At 49.7% G+C, this 14,926-nt stretch overlaps 1 protein-coding gene across 1 annotated transcript in view; it reads left to right on the top strand.

The window, feature by feature from the left end:
• The first annotated feature begins 4,309 nt into the window (after positions 1–4,309).
• The window catches only part of LOC128403811 (arylacetamide deacetylase-like 4), a 29,489-nt gene continuing 18,872 nt past the window's right edge, over positions 4,310–14,926 (top strand). The window contains exon 1 of the mRNA XM_053368904.1: positions 4,310–4,767. Within this exon, the coding sequence (XP_053224879.1) occupies positions 4,591–4,767 (177 nt within the window). The 5' untranslated portion in view covers positions 4,310–4,590. The remainder of the gene's footprint in view (positions 4,768–14,926) is intronic.

Here is a 14,926-nt window from a genome sequence, read left to right as displayed (position 1 = left end):
CTCCCTTGTGCTTGGCAGGGAGATCGGTGGATGACATGTGGATAATCTCACTCTGCTTCAAGGCAAGACCTACCTATCGTTTTCCTGCCTTTGTTGCTAGTCCAGCATATTGTTTAAAAGATCAGAGTACTGTGCCACAGTGACTTCGTAAGGGTTCCCTTTTTATTTTTAATCCCTTTCCCATTAGCTAATAGCTAATAATAAGGGGACGTGGGTGGCGCTGTGGGTTAAACCACAGAGTCTAGAACTTGCTGATCAGAAGGTCGGCGGTTTGAATCCCCGCGACGGAGTGAGTTGTCACTTGCAAGGGAAAATCCAGAGGCAGCAGGTGGAGTTGGTGCTCTAGAGCGAAGCTCTTGCTGAAGAAATTGCAGGAACTGCCTGAATCCAGCAGCCCCTTCACCTTGACTGGGTGCCCATTTGGGAGTTCTAGCACCACTTCTATGGCTATAGCTGCCCTGGGAGGGTCTGGTTGGGGCATTTCTATTGGTTGTTGGCTTGGCTGCTGCCCCCGCTGATTGGCAGCCAAGCTTGGCCGTTTCCCTGGGCCTGATCCATTTCCCCCTTCCCCTCACAGCCAGCAGCTCCCACCATCCCTTGCCAGGCCTTTCTTTGAGGGCAGACCCTGGCAAAATGTCCTGGCCGTTGGCAGAGGAAACACTTCTTGTTGGTTTTCCAATCCTTTCCCTCCCTCTTGCGCCCTTCAGTGGAGTTTGAAACCTCGCGCGCACCATCTATTTCCATTGGCTCAGCCGGCTGGGAAGGCTGCCTCGGTATTTCAGGAATGCGGTAGTCATGGCAATGTTCCCCTCTCCCTTCGCTCTTCTCCTGAGCCCGCGCTTCCTGTCTTACGCCAATCGCAAGCACAGCCTTGGTCAGCTGATCCATCGACTGCGGGCGGGGTGCGCGGGAAAGCTCGTCCTTGACCGTTGGGGACAACCCCTCCTCAAACAACATCTGAATGGGTTCAGCGTCCAGATCCCACCCAAGCCGGTGGATTAACATCGCAAAGTGCGACCAGTAGTCTCTAACTGATTGGCTCCCCTGCTTGCACCCCATCAATTGCCGTCGAACCACATTTTGCTCCACTTCGCTGGAATACATTGCATTCATTGCCTGAAAAAATTTCCTGAGGTCTTTCAAGGCAGCATTTTGCGTTGCCGTTAGGGGCCTGATCCATTCCCGTGCCCCATCCTCCAGATGCCCCAAAATGTAGGCCACCCTCTCCCCATCATCCGCAAAGTCATCATGCTGCAGTTCCAAAGCATACTCTATTTCCGTTCGGAACGCATTGTAGTCTTGGGGCTTCCCCCCAAACTTGTGCACCAGCCCCGGTACCTTCCTTGCGATGGGGGTGGGTCTGACCTTGGTATCCTGAGCCCTCCGTTCGTCCAGCCTCGCCGTCAGCAGAGCCACATGCTGTTCTAAATCTCGGTTCCTCTCCACCAGATTTTGCACTCCTGCTGCTCGCTCCGTGGCGCCGGCTTCTCCGGTTTGACTCATTATGCTCCGCTGCCTGTCGCGCACAAGCAACTTCAGGGACTGACGGATTGCTGTAATGGCTTTAGGGGTTGCTCGTGCATAAGTTACCGCCACTCTGGGCTAGGTTGCCTGGTTAAACCGTTTCTGTCTGGACAGCCATCCACTCCGTGGCTGTTCAGTCACTAGCAGAATCCGTCAGTGGGCGTTTCTTGAACCTCTTCCAGCAAAGAAGTTCTTTGACGCCAAGTCGCCGCCTACTTTCCCTGCGCGGAAGTCTTCTGCGCAGGGTGGGTGTGGGTAGCAGAGGACCCGTGCTCTCCCCGCTGGTCTCCTGTGAAGAGTCCTGGAGCCTCCTCTCTGCTTCCCCCATCGACCCCCCTCTATCCCTGGTGTTGCGCTGATTTTCTTCCCCAGCCGGAGACCTGCCTCTCTCCCTGCTTGGCCCCTCTCCAGCATCGCTGTGGAGCCTCGCCTCCTCCTCTAGTTCCGATGGCAGTTCCCTGACAAATACTTTGGTTTTGCTCTTGTTTAATTTAAAACCAGCCAGCTGCCCATACTCCTGTATCATCTCCAGTGCTTTCACTGCACTGGTCTCTGGATCCTGTAAAGTTAGAACCAAGTCATCAGCAAAGGCTTTTAATTTATATTGTTTAGAGCCCACTACAATACCCTTGACTTTCCCTTCTTTTCTCAAACTATTCAGCAAGACCTCCAGGACCAAAATAAATAATAGAGGGGAAAGCGGGCACCCTTGCCTGGTTCCTTTCTCAATTTTAATTTCTTCCAATACCACATTATTAATAATAATTTTAGCTTTTTGTTCAGAATAGATCGCTTTGATACTGTTTAAAAATTGTTGACCAACCTCAATACTTTCCAATTTTTCCCCATAAAAAGCCAAGAAATATTATCAAAGGCTTTCTCCGCATCAATAAACATTAATAATGTATTTCTTATTCTTTCTAAATGTATTTAGTATTTCTTTTAGCCTCTAATCTTTCCAAAATATCCACTATATTTCTAATATTATCTTTCATATATCTTCCAGGCAGAAAGCCTGCCTGGTCTTTATGTATATACTCTGATAGAACTTTTTTCAATCTATTAGCCAGAATATTTGCAAATATTTTATAATCCACATTAAGTAGTGAGATTGGTCTATAATTCTTTACATCTGATCTCTCTTGCTCAGATTTCGGTATCAGAGTTATAAATGCGTCTCTCCAGGTTTCAGGTGCCCTCTCCACTCTCAATATATTATTACACACCTCTGCCAAAGGCTGTGATGGCTTTGCCTGTTGCTTCCGCCATCCCAGAACAAGATGGCCGCCCAGGAGGGGACAGGTCAGACTTCTTCTCTGACAGGGCCCAGTGTTCTGAGGCAGGGACTTCTCATTCACCCACATGCTACACGTGGATGAGTAATGCTCCTTTCTGTGTCAACTGAGTTGAAGGGCCCAAAGTTCTCCTCCCTGCAAACACTGAAATTGAAGAATGCTAGTAAAATAATCCCCTCTGATTCAAGCAAGGCCTGTCACAAGGGAGCTCTTCTTCTGTGCCCTTTCCCCCACAGCAATGTTAGCTTTCCTTCCTTGCCCTCATCACCTCCACCCTATGGTGTCATGGCATTAGGTGGTGGCCTGCAGCATTATCTTGAGGACAAATCAACACTTGCAACCTTCCATTTGGCTTACTGCAACGTGTTATGCAAGGAGTTGAATTTGGAAATGGTCTGGAAACCTGAGTTAGTGCTAATAACGACTGCAGGGACATCGATTGGCACTTGACAGGGGAGTTTAGGCAAATTCACACCAACGAACATACACCCACACCCTGTGTGAGGAATGTTAGAAGTGGGTGTGAGATCCTCAAAATCTGAACAAAATTGGTGAAGCAGCAGAGAGTTTATTGATTACAAAATAACGTACTTGCAAGATCAGGTGTCCAAAAGCAGACACACTCAAAAATAGTAAGACTGAAGCTTATATCCCTTATACCCGAGGCAGGTTCCCTCCTGTTTCCTCATTGGCTGGGTATGTGCAGGGTATACAGCCTATCACGTCCGCCCAATTAAAATACTAAAATCCCCCCCCCTTTGTTGACATCTCCCATTACTCTGAATTTGATGACCATTCCTCCTAATTTCTTTCCTCCTTCTTTGGTCTGTGTTCCTGTAGCCTTATGAGGCTTTGCCCTTGGGTGGGAAAAATATTGCGCCTGGGAAAGGGAAGTGGGAGTCAACAGACACTCAAGGAATAGTTTCAGAGAAAAGGCTTTTATTTCTACCATCCATGAACTGGTAGAAGGAGCAAGTGTGATAAGTCACAAAAAGCATGCACGAGTTCACGGTCATGTGCACAAGCATATATACCCCTTTCCAGTTTCCTCCTCCTTTCACCTCCCTCAGGAGTCCTGCCCCATGTTGAGGTTCTTGAGCATGTACAGAAAGCTGTCTTGGGACTATTGTGGACTCTTGGCACCCTTCCCAGGAAAGGGGTTTCAGAGTGTTCAGATATGTTTCAATCTCTTGTTCTGGCATGGTTCCCGGACAGAAAGCAAGTTGCAATGTCGTTCTTTAGCAAGGCCAGAAGGCATGAGAAAGGCCTGAGAAACAATGGACTGTTCTCTACCTTTGTTACAGCAGAGTGGAATGTTTCTGATGCTTAGCTGCTGAGAAAATGATTTTGAGAAGCTTTGAGCCTGCTTTGGTGGGGGGTGACTTCGGGCCTAGGTGAGGTCACCTGTCCTTGCCTTCCTTCATTCCTATGCTTTTACACATTGACTCAAGCAATAAAGCCACATACTGACAACCCTTAGGCTTAAGCAAGCTCTATATTTGCTGAAGTATGCATCCATTTCAACTGTCAGCCAACCTGTTTTCGGGCATTCTAACCATGAGGCATTCTAAAGATAAGCTGTTAAGCAAGTCTATGGTTAGCCTGCACCATATTACCACATTCCTAAACCATTTGTTTTCTTCTCAGCTGAGAGATTAAGTGGGTTGGCCGAGGATGTCCTCTTGCAGGTGACATCGACTGTTCTTGTATAAAAGCCACCAGCATTGTCTAAGGCGAAGTCCTTGTCTCTGTGCCTCTGAGTTGAAGGGAAATGGCATTTGGTGGAACTCTGTGGATGCTGATATTATATACAACTATTTTCATTCATTTCTTGCTGTTAGTGTGGGGAGTTTCTTATGCTCTTGCCAGGACCCACGTGCCTCGAGGACTCAGCCGTCCTGCACCATTGATACTTGTAAATCTCTTAGTGGGATATGGATTTGTACTGGTAAGTTTATTTTACATATATTACAGGGATGAAGCGACACCTCTCTAAAAAGGGCTGCAACATTTGAAATAGTTTAGAGAAAAGGCAAGTAAGAGGCGACGTGATATAAATGCTTAAGATTATGGAGAAAATAGAGAGAGAAAGGTTTTCCTCCATCTCTCACGACACTAGAACTTGTAGACAATCCAATGAAGCTGAATGTTGGAAGATTCAGGACAGATAGAAGAAAGGACTTCTTCACACATAATATATTCAATCCATGGAAGTCACTCTCACAAGAGGCAGTGATGGCTGCCAAGTTGAATAGCTTCCAACGAGAAATAGATAAATTCATGGAGGCAATAGCTATGGATGCTTATTAACCAGCTCTGGCTCTAGAGATGGAGGCAGCAATGCTTCTGAACACCAGTTGCTGGAAAACACAGGAGGGGAGAGGGCTCTTGTGCTTGGGTCCGGGTTTGTGGGTTTCCCACTGGGGCACCTGGTTGACAACTGCGAGATGCTGGACTAGATGGGCCATTGTCTTAATCCAGCAGGCTCTGCTGTGAGGCGTTCCCAAAGTAAAGGAAGGATTGAACTCTGATTATGAAAATACACACAGAGGCTTGAACCAGCAAGATTGGTTGTGTATAATAATAATTCCTGTCCACCCTCCGGCCCAGCTCGTTTTATTCACAAAAGAACTTTTGTCACCGTGTTCGTAAGAACCAATCAGATTTCCTCTGAGCATTTCAACAAACCCCACATGGGGACAAAGTTAACCTACAAAAACTAATTAAGCATGCATACTTTCGGGGTAAAGAAAACAGAACTACAAAGGAATGCATCCAGCAAACCCGGAGGTCACAAACAAGCAATATACATGATAAGCAGGAGGACAGGGATCGTTATCACCTTCATGTGAGATCTGTTTCCTGGCCCTAAGATTAACATCCTAAGATTAACATATCAGAAAAGCTACAACAAAAAAAGCTGCCCACTATCTTTCACAGCCCAGGATGCATGCCTGGCATAGCTGTCAACTTTCAGATTTGAAAAAAAGGGATCAGTAGCCAAAATAAGGGATGACAGGTCCCAAAGTAAAGAGCTCAGCTAATTTGTAGGTGGGCTTTTGCCCTTGCAAACAATCGCGGCACCCTCTTTTCATGTTTCAGTCATTTTGCTTCGGTCTCTTGTAATGTGCTGCCACCCAGTGGCCTTCCTGGCAAATTGCATCAGGTAATTCAGAGGTGGATCCCAACATAACCTTTCCTTGCTTCTCATTGTGTCCCGCTGACCGTTGCTTGGTAAGTGCTGTAGTTACTTTCCATAAGCAGACCTTTCTCCTTTCCCCAGACCAGCTCCGTCAGGGCTATTGCTCACTTCCAAGCCTCAATATTACACACCGTCACCTCTCCGCTGGGAAGCGCTGAGCAAAGGCGAGTCCCCAGGCAACGCGGCCGATTTAATCGGCACAAGGCATGCAAACTCCACCCCCCAGTCGTTCTTAGACTCCTTATTGGGTAAGCAACGCAGCCAAGCAACACAGTTGGAGCCTCCCTCCTCTCTGGCTGGCAGGGAGGGAGGGAGAGGAGCTGCTTCCTTTGAAACCCGGGAAATTTACGGGACATCATCAATCCAGGACAGCAGCAGGAAACCGCGCTGGGATAAGGGAGTTTCCTGTCAAATAAGGGACGGTTGACAGCTGTGATGCCTGGCAAAGCAACTGGCAGCTGGGCTGTGTACACAAGCAGAGAGAAATGGACAGTAGAGGAAATGGCCAGAGATGCAGAGGGTTGTGGGATTTGATCAGAAATTACTGTCACTGAATTAAACCCAATCAACACCATGCTTTCACAGCTGACACAATGGCTTGAGGCATATTTTATAATTCCTCATAGTAATCCCATCTGATCCCCACACTCTGGATATTTGCACTCCTACACTGCTTAGGTTCTTATGCACTAGCACTGAATACCCCCAATTTGACACCCCTGAACTCCATAATGGAAGAAAGGTCAGGTATACATGTACGACAAATCTAAGGAAGGTCTTAGAAAAGAACAAGGGTGTAGTGGCAAATTTGGAAGTGCAGAAGAGATGTTGGAGAAAAATCTTTAAGCTGCACGAAGAGAAACTCCCCTGTTCAAGGTGAGGCCGTTGGGAGTTTCCCTTTCATCTGAGACCGAACCGCGGTGGGCCCTGCGACAAGCTTTGAAGGAGAATCTTATATTAGTCTTAGTCCTGGTGGGAGTAGGTCTTCAAAGGAATGGTCTGTATTGCTTACCGGTAGTCTCCTTGTAGACCTAAATTGCCGGCCTGTGAGGGTGAAGGTGAAGACGCCGACTTGGAAATACTATCCCCCCCTCTTCTCGATATCTGAATTATGGGATATGGGAAACGTCTTAGAGATTCCGAGGAGATAGTCCCCGTTCCCTTTCCGAGATCAAAGCAAACAAGGGTTGAACCATGTCACTTTAAAGAAGGGAGTAATCTACTGGATTGTTCCTACATGGTAGAAACTCAGAACCGTTTCAACCCACTGATTGATTGCACGTCAGCACTTAAAGACGAAGAGCGAATAATTCCACAAATAACAAGCGATGTGGCCAACAGTAAGAGTGTAGTCTCTCCTCAGAAGGAGGAACTGGTCCTTGGCACGGCCAATCATATGACCTTTGAACAGTCCCATTTAATAATCAAAACCTTGCACTGTATATTCAAAAGACTAGATGATCTTTCGTCCCAGCTGCACAGCCTCCAACCAAAGCTAGTTACTACTTCCCCAGCGCCAGCCGGTGTTAAGTCCCTTGAAGAGAGGAAGGGGACGAGGAGTTTGTCCTTAAATAACAAACGTACTGACAAATTTAAATATAACCTTAACCTTCAATTAGGTCATCAATCCTTGATCTTAACACCAAGGAAAGTGAGCCTAACCATACAAAATGGGGACCCAAGATGGAGAACTCTGGGTGGTGCCAAGGAACTCCTAAAGGTGCTTTTAAATATGGAGGCAACACAAATTGACCTCTGTGCAGTCCTCCCCCTTGTCCATCATCATAAATCCCAGAGAGTCCTGCTTGCGTTCCAAACCACAAAAATTCCCACTATCATATTACGAAAGAAAGCATTTTTGTTTCGCTGTGGGATAGCACCAACGAGAGCCTTTATAGACCCTACGCCTAAACCCCTACTGTTGGAGGCAATAACCAAAGAGGGCTCAAAATCTGCTAAACCCTATCCACCAGTGGACACCGGAGTGGGTGTTAAATCCCAGGAGAAGAGTTATGTGGCCTCCACTCCCCGAGCAAAGAACAATGACCATCCGGAAAGTGGCATGACACCACCAGAAGAGATCGAACTCATTGCCTCCTTTGCAGATTTACCAGTGGTGGAACAAAAAGAAATTATTAATGGACTGGAATCGCTTAAAACCCAACTTATTAGGAAGCTCAGCACCAGAATACTCACGTACATGACTCCCTAGAAGAACCAGATCATATGGATCTCTCAATATCTAATGCTAAATGTATGTCGGCAATGGAGGATAAGATACAACCCCAAGAAGCAACTACTAGTCCTTCCCTCCAAGCAGAACAATCCTCTGTGCTCTTAATAGATTTACATGACTGTCCATCGAAAAACATACCTGAAGAAAGCAGCACACAACAGGAAAAATCCCTTTCTACACATTCATCGATGCCAGACCTGGAACCTTCTTATAGCACTGACCAATCAAGAGAAGAGGTGCTTTTGCCAACTGTTATGTACTGAGTTGAATAGGATCCAAACTGCAGCAGTCTGATTGGTCCTAGAACAATAGGATTCAGAATGCAGCAGTCTGATTGGTCCTAGAACAATGCAGCAGTATGATTGGTTGGCAGGAACTACCCAATCATGCTCCAGATAGAAGTGAATCCACAACCTGATTGGCTTACAGTAGAATTCCGGAATTAGCCAATCATGTGCAGCCCATTGTGTAAATAATGTATATAAAGCAGATACTTTGAGGGGACTTTCATTCATTCCTCCTCACCACTATGAGCTGAATAAAGAGCATGAAATCACTTTGCGACTCTGAGTATATTTCACTGGCGACGAAGGTGGGATCCCGCTGAGCTGACTGCCACACACAGCACCGCAGCACCGCCACCTGCCGCACCGTTTTCACTGGCGACGAGGATGGGATCCCGCTGAGCTGACTGCCACACACAGCACCGCAGCACCGCCACCTGCCGCACCGCTGCCTCGCACCGTGTATCCAGGCTTCAGCTCCGGGACACAAGGAACTCAGAATGGCAACCGACAACAGCTTCTCGCCGTTCAACCCAGCATCGGGAGACTGGGAAGCGTACACCTCCCGTTTCACCTTCCTCCTAGAAGCCAAAGGGGTCACCGACGAAGAAGACGCCAAGAAGAGGGCGATATTCTTCAGCGTCTGCGGAGAGGAGACGTTTGAAATCGCCCGGGCTCTCCTTGCGCCTGAAGACGTCGCTACTGTTCCATACAAAACAATAATGGAACAGCTGAAGGGGCACTTTTCGCCGCAGCCCTCAGTGGTGGCTCATCGAAATGCCTTCTACGCAAAGCGGCAAGCCCCTGGGGAAACCATAACTGGGTTTGTGACCTCTCTCCGCCATGCCGCCCGGTTCTGCAACTTCTCAGAGCTGGAGAACATGCTTCGTGACCGCCTCGTCGGTGGCCTGAAGGATGAGAAGCTGCAACGACGCCTCTACGCTAAGAAGGACCTAACGTTCCAGGTCGCTCTGGAGGAGGCCCTGGCAACGGAAGCTGCCGAGAGGTCGACGCAAGAGGCACGGCCGAGCCAGCTGTCCCAACCGAGGGTCCACCACGAAGACCTCACCGACGACTCAGGATCCGACAGGGAGGAGGTGCACCGAGTACAGCAGCGCACTCAAGCAGCCCACATACCACAGTTGCCTCGACGAGAAGGAGGGAGCTGCGCAAGCTGTGGAGAAAGTCACGAGAGGAGGACCTGCCGTTTCCGCAACGCAGAGTGCAGGCAGTGCAGAAAATTGGGACACATCGCCCGGGTGTGTCGGGCTCGGCCCACCCGACGCCAGGCATCAGATGACCAATCCAAGAGCCCCAGGTCCCGGGGCCCAACGCACCAAGGCAACTCGACAGAGCTCACGGACTTCTAGGTATACCAGTTGCCCCACCCCAACGTAGAGAAAATTTATGTTGACGTACAGATAGAGGGGGCCCCATGCTGCATGGAGCTTGACACGGGTTCAACTCTATCCATAATCTCGGCAAGGACCTTAAGGAAACTGTGTCCTACTGGGGGTCCCAAACTCAGGCCGGCCCCATTCACCCTCCGGGACTTCCAAAAACGTAAGGTCCCTACAATGGGGGTGGGGACCTTCAGGGTGCAATACCGAGGGCGGACGCGGCAACTGGACTTGCTTGTGGTCAAGGGCCCCTACATTAGCTTACTGGGATTGGCATGGTTTGGACCACTGGGGCTAGCCGTCACCGGGGTGAACCACACTAGCTTACTAGTGGACGTGGACGCCATATGCAAGGAATTTCCGGGGGTTTTCGATGGGAAATTGGGACAGTATACAGGCCCCCCCATTGCTCTACAGCTTGACCCCGCAGTACGACCGGTCAGGCTCAAGGCCCGCCGGGTCCCGTTCGCCCTGAAACCCCGTATAGACGAGGAATTGGACCGGCTCGTGGAGCAAGGAGTGCTGGAGCCGGTGCCTAATGCCCCCTGGGAAACCCCAATCGTCACGCCCGTCAAGCCTAATGGTTCAGTCCGCATCTGCGCAGACTACAAATGTACCATAAACAAGGCCCTCACGGCCCATGTATACCCAGTGCCAGTGGTCAGCCATGTTCTTGCCACCCTGGCTGGGTCGAAAATTTTTGGCAAGCTGGACTTGGCCCAAGCATATCAACAGCTGCCAGTAGATGAGGCCACAGCAGAGGCACAGACGATTGTGACGCACAGAGGAGCATTCAGGGTAAAGCGGCTGCAATTCGGTGTCAGCGTGGCACCAGGCATATTCCAGAATCTAATGGACTCTCTACTTAAAGGGATTCCTGGCGTCACCCCCTTCTTCGATGATGTGTTGATTGCCGGGCCCACACCAGAGGAGTTTGAGGACCGCCTCCGCACCGTTCTGCACCGTTTCCAGACGGCGGGTCTCAAGGTGAAGCGGGAAAAATGTCTACTAGGAGTGCCTCAGGTGGACTTTCTGGGATTTATGGTGGACGCAGAAGGGGTCCACCCGACTGGGGACAAGGTACGGGCCATTTGTGATGCCCCAGCGCCCAAGAACAAGACTGAACTTCAGGCCTTCTTGGGACTATTGAACTTTTACCATTCCTTCCTTCCCCACAAGGCGGCGGTAGCAGAGCCCCTACACAGACTCCTGGACAAGCGGGCCCCTTGGGTGTGGGGCCAGCGCCAGGAGGCCGCATTCCAGGCAGTCAAGGACTTGCTTGTCTCAAACTCGGTCTTGGCACACTTCGACGAGAGGCTGCCGGTGGTGCCAGCATGCGATGCCTCGCCCTATGGAATTGGCGCTGTCCTGGGACACCAACTCCCGGATGGAAGAGAGGTACCGGTGGCATACTTTTCCCAGACACTCAACGCAACCGAGCGGAACTACTCGCAAATCGACAAGGAGGGTCTGGCAATTGTGATGGGAGTAAAAAAATTCCATGATTTCTTGTACGGGCGGCCCTTCACCGTTGTGACTGACCACAAGCCGTTGCTTGGCTTATTTGCCCCTGAAAAGCAGACCCCCCAAGTGCTGTCTCCTCGCGTCCTCAGGTGGTCAATTTTCCTTGCCAGCTACCAGTATGCACTGATTCACCGTCCGGGGAAGGCGATGGGCCATGCGGATGCCCTCAGCAGGCTACCACTACCGGAAACAGGCCCCGACCCAGCACCTGCACAAGAGGTTATGAGCCTGGAGCTGCTTCCCGACCGCCCCATTCAGGCACAAGAAGTTGCACACCATTCCAAGAAAGATAGGGTCATCTCCCGGGTCCTGGACTGGGTGTGGAGGGGATGGCCCAGCAGCAGCCCCGGGCCAGAATTCGCCGGCTACACAAACCGCAAACATGAACTGTCGGCCCACAAGGGGTGCCTGTTATGGGGAAGCAGGGTCGTTGTTCCCCAGCCCCTCCGCAAAAGGGTCCTCACAGCCCTACACGAGACACACCCAGGGGTAGTAAGAATGAAGGCCCTTGCCAGGAGTTATGTGTGGTGACCGGGGATCGACGGAGAGATAGAGGCCTGGGTCAAACACTGCCAGGCCTGCCAAGAATCCCGCCCAGATCCCCCAAGGGCCCCAGTCCAGTCCTGGGAGTCCGCCCGAGCACCATGGTCACGCCTGCATGTGGACTTCGCTGGCCCCTTTCAGGGGAAAACATTCTTCATAGTGGTGGACTCCTACACCAAATGGCTGGAAGTCGCACTGGTACCGTCCACTTCTACGTCCGCAGCCATCCGGGTACTACGCAGGCTGTTTGCAACCCACGGGCTCCCTGACACTCTCGTCTCAGACAACGGGACTGCATTTACGTCAGGAGAATTCCAAACCTTCACAGCGCAGAACGCCATCCGCCACATCCGTTCGGCGCCATTCCATCCTGCCACCAATGGCCAAGCAGAACGCATGGTGCGGACCACCAAGGACACCCTTCGCCGCATGACGCAAGGGGATTGGGAGTACCGCCTTGCCACATTCCTTCTAGCACAGCACAGCACCCCCAGCTCAACGACTGGCCGGAGCCCCGCTGAACTACTAATGGGTCGGCGCCTTGCAATCAGATTGGACCGCCTTCACCCCGATAGAGCTCAGGATGAGGTAGTGGTGGGGGAAGGCAGGAACCCCCGGACCTTCGAGGCCCAGGACCCAGTGTACGCAAAGAATTTTGGGGCAGGCCCAGCATGGGTACCCGCCACAGTCACCAGGGTCACTGGCCCCGTGTCGTACGAGGTGCTAACAGATGGGGGGCAATGCTGGCGCCGCCACTGCGACCAGATACGGCGACGATTCCCGGGAGAAAACCAGGAGGAGGAAAGGTCAGAGGAGTCCCAAGGGAACAGAGGGGCAGTGAGGCCCATAGAGAACAAGGGGCCAGCAGGAGAGGCAGAATCAGTAAATACAGAGAGGACCTGCGAGGCCGAAAGGACACCGGAACCAGAACCACGACTGAGCGAGCCGGTTGCGCCAGACCAAATAGCCCCATCACAGCCAGCATCCTTGGAACACGAGCCAGAACCTGAACCCCGGACCAGGGAACACCCCAGGCCGCAACGCACACGTAGGCCGCCAGCGTACCTCGAGGACTACGAATGCGACCTCCCGGGCAGGACTGGAACTTAGAGGGGAGGGGTGTTATGTACTGAGTTGAATAGGATCCAAACTGCAGCAGTCTGATTGGTCCTAGAACAATAGGATTCAGAATGCAGCAGTCTGATTGGTCCTAGAACAATGCAGCAGTATGATTGGTTGGCAGGAACTACCCAATCATGCTCCAGATAGAAGTGAATCCACAACCTGATTGGCTTACAGTAGAATTCCGGAATTAGCCAATCATGTGCAGCCCATTGTGTAAATAATGTATATAAAGCAGATACTTTGAGGGGACTTTCATTCATTCCTCCTCACCACTATGAGCTGAATAAAGAGCATGAAATCACTTTGCGACTCTGAGTATATTTCACCAACCTTCCCAAATAGCCCTCTCGCCCAGCCTTATCCCTCTTTGCGGAGTATTATGGATTCAACAGCAAGACCAGTGATGGAACTGATTGAAGATCCAACAGGCCACATAAATCAAGTAGCCCAAAAGACCAGTAGCAGGCTACAGAGAGACCAAACTTCCGACGAGATAGCTGGTCCACCCCGGGTGGCCCACCAAACACTTTTGGAAAAGGGGTCCGCCCCTGTTCAAAGTCCTACTCCTAGTAGATCGAGTGGCCAAGCTCAACAGTCAGATGACCTTGTAAATCCCACTCAGACTTTACGAGAGGTTTTTCATCAGAGGAAGATAACTGATTTCTTTATTGGCTCCCCTCTTCCCGTATTAAAGTTGAGCCAATTTTCCGAATGACAGTCAATTGGAGGAATGGGGAAACCCCAGCCTTCAATATTAAGTTGGAACATTGCTGGATGGAAAAGTAAAAAATTAGATCCAGAATTCCAAAAATATATTAATTCCTTTCTTATCATACTATTACAAGAAACTTGGGTGGAGGAGGAAATTGAGTTAAATGGCTTTGAGTTTATATGTCTGCCTGCTAGCCCGTCAACGAATGGTGGCCGCCCTAAAGGTGGCCTTACAATTGGTATCTCCCTTAAACTTCGGGCTAAACTTTCACTAGTGCATGCATTTCCGCCTTATGCTATTACCGGACTGATCTCTGGTGGAAACTTCTCTTTATTGGTTACAAATGTCTATTTCCCTCCGGGAGGGTTAGCAGCTGATCTTACTTCTAGATGGGAATCCCTAGAGGATTTTTTACTTTCTTGTTATCTTAAATATCCCAATGTCCCCTCCATTACTGGAGGCGATTTTAACGCTCGGATAGCCTCAAATCGGGAGGCTCTTAAAAAGTCTAAGTGGTGGGTTGACCCCGGCGCTCAAACTTACGATCTAGTATACACCCCCACTAGAATATCAAAGGATGTAAAAGTCAATAAGGCGGGAGTGATGCTTTATCAGATGACTCTACGCCTTAATTTAATTATATTAAATGGCAGGTGTCCTCCAGACATACCAGGAGAGTTCACCCACCTGGGGTTAAAATCAGTGTTCTTGACTATGTATTGGTTTCCCGGGATCTATTTTTGAATGTCACCTCTTTTAAAATTGATAATGCCCAATTTAGTGACCATCTTCCCCTGATAACCAAGTTATGTGTTGACTGGCAGTTGCTTGACCGCTCCCACCCAATCCCGGTGATTGTGGAGTCGTCCACTAAAACAAAGGGGACTAGATGGTCCCCTGCCCTCGCTCATAGATATACGGATTTTATCCGAGAAAAGTTTTCTGGTGATCAGCCGGACGTAGGAATAGTCCCGCGTGATCCTATTACGTGTATGAATTTTTTTTCTTGCCTGATAGAAGTTTTAACTTGCTTTTTTACTTCTCCAACCTATGGAGTTAAAAATGATTATTTTAAATTTGG

Source organism: Podarcis raffonei, chromosome 16 (genome assembly GCF_027172205.1).
Source record: "Podarcis raffonei isolate rPodRaf1 chromosome 16, rPodRaf1.pri, whole genome shotgun sequence".
Lineage (NCBI taxonomy): Eukaryota > Metazoa > Chordata > Lepidosauria > Squamata > Lacertidae > Podarcis > Podarcis raffonei.
This window is presented reverse-complemented; position numbering and strand designations above follow the sequence as displayed.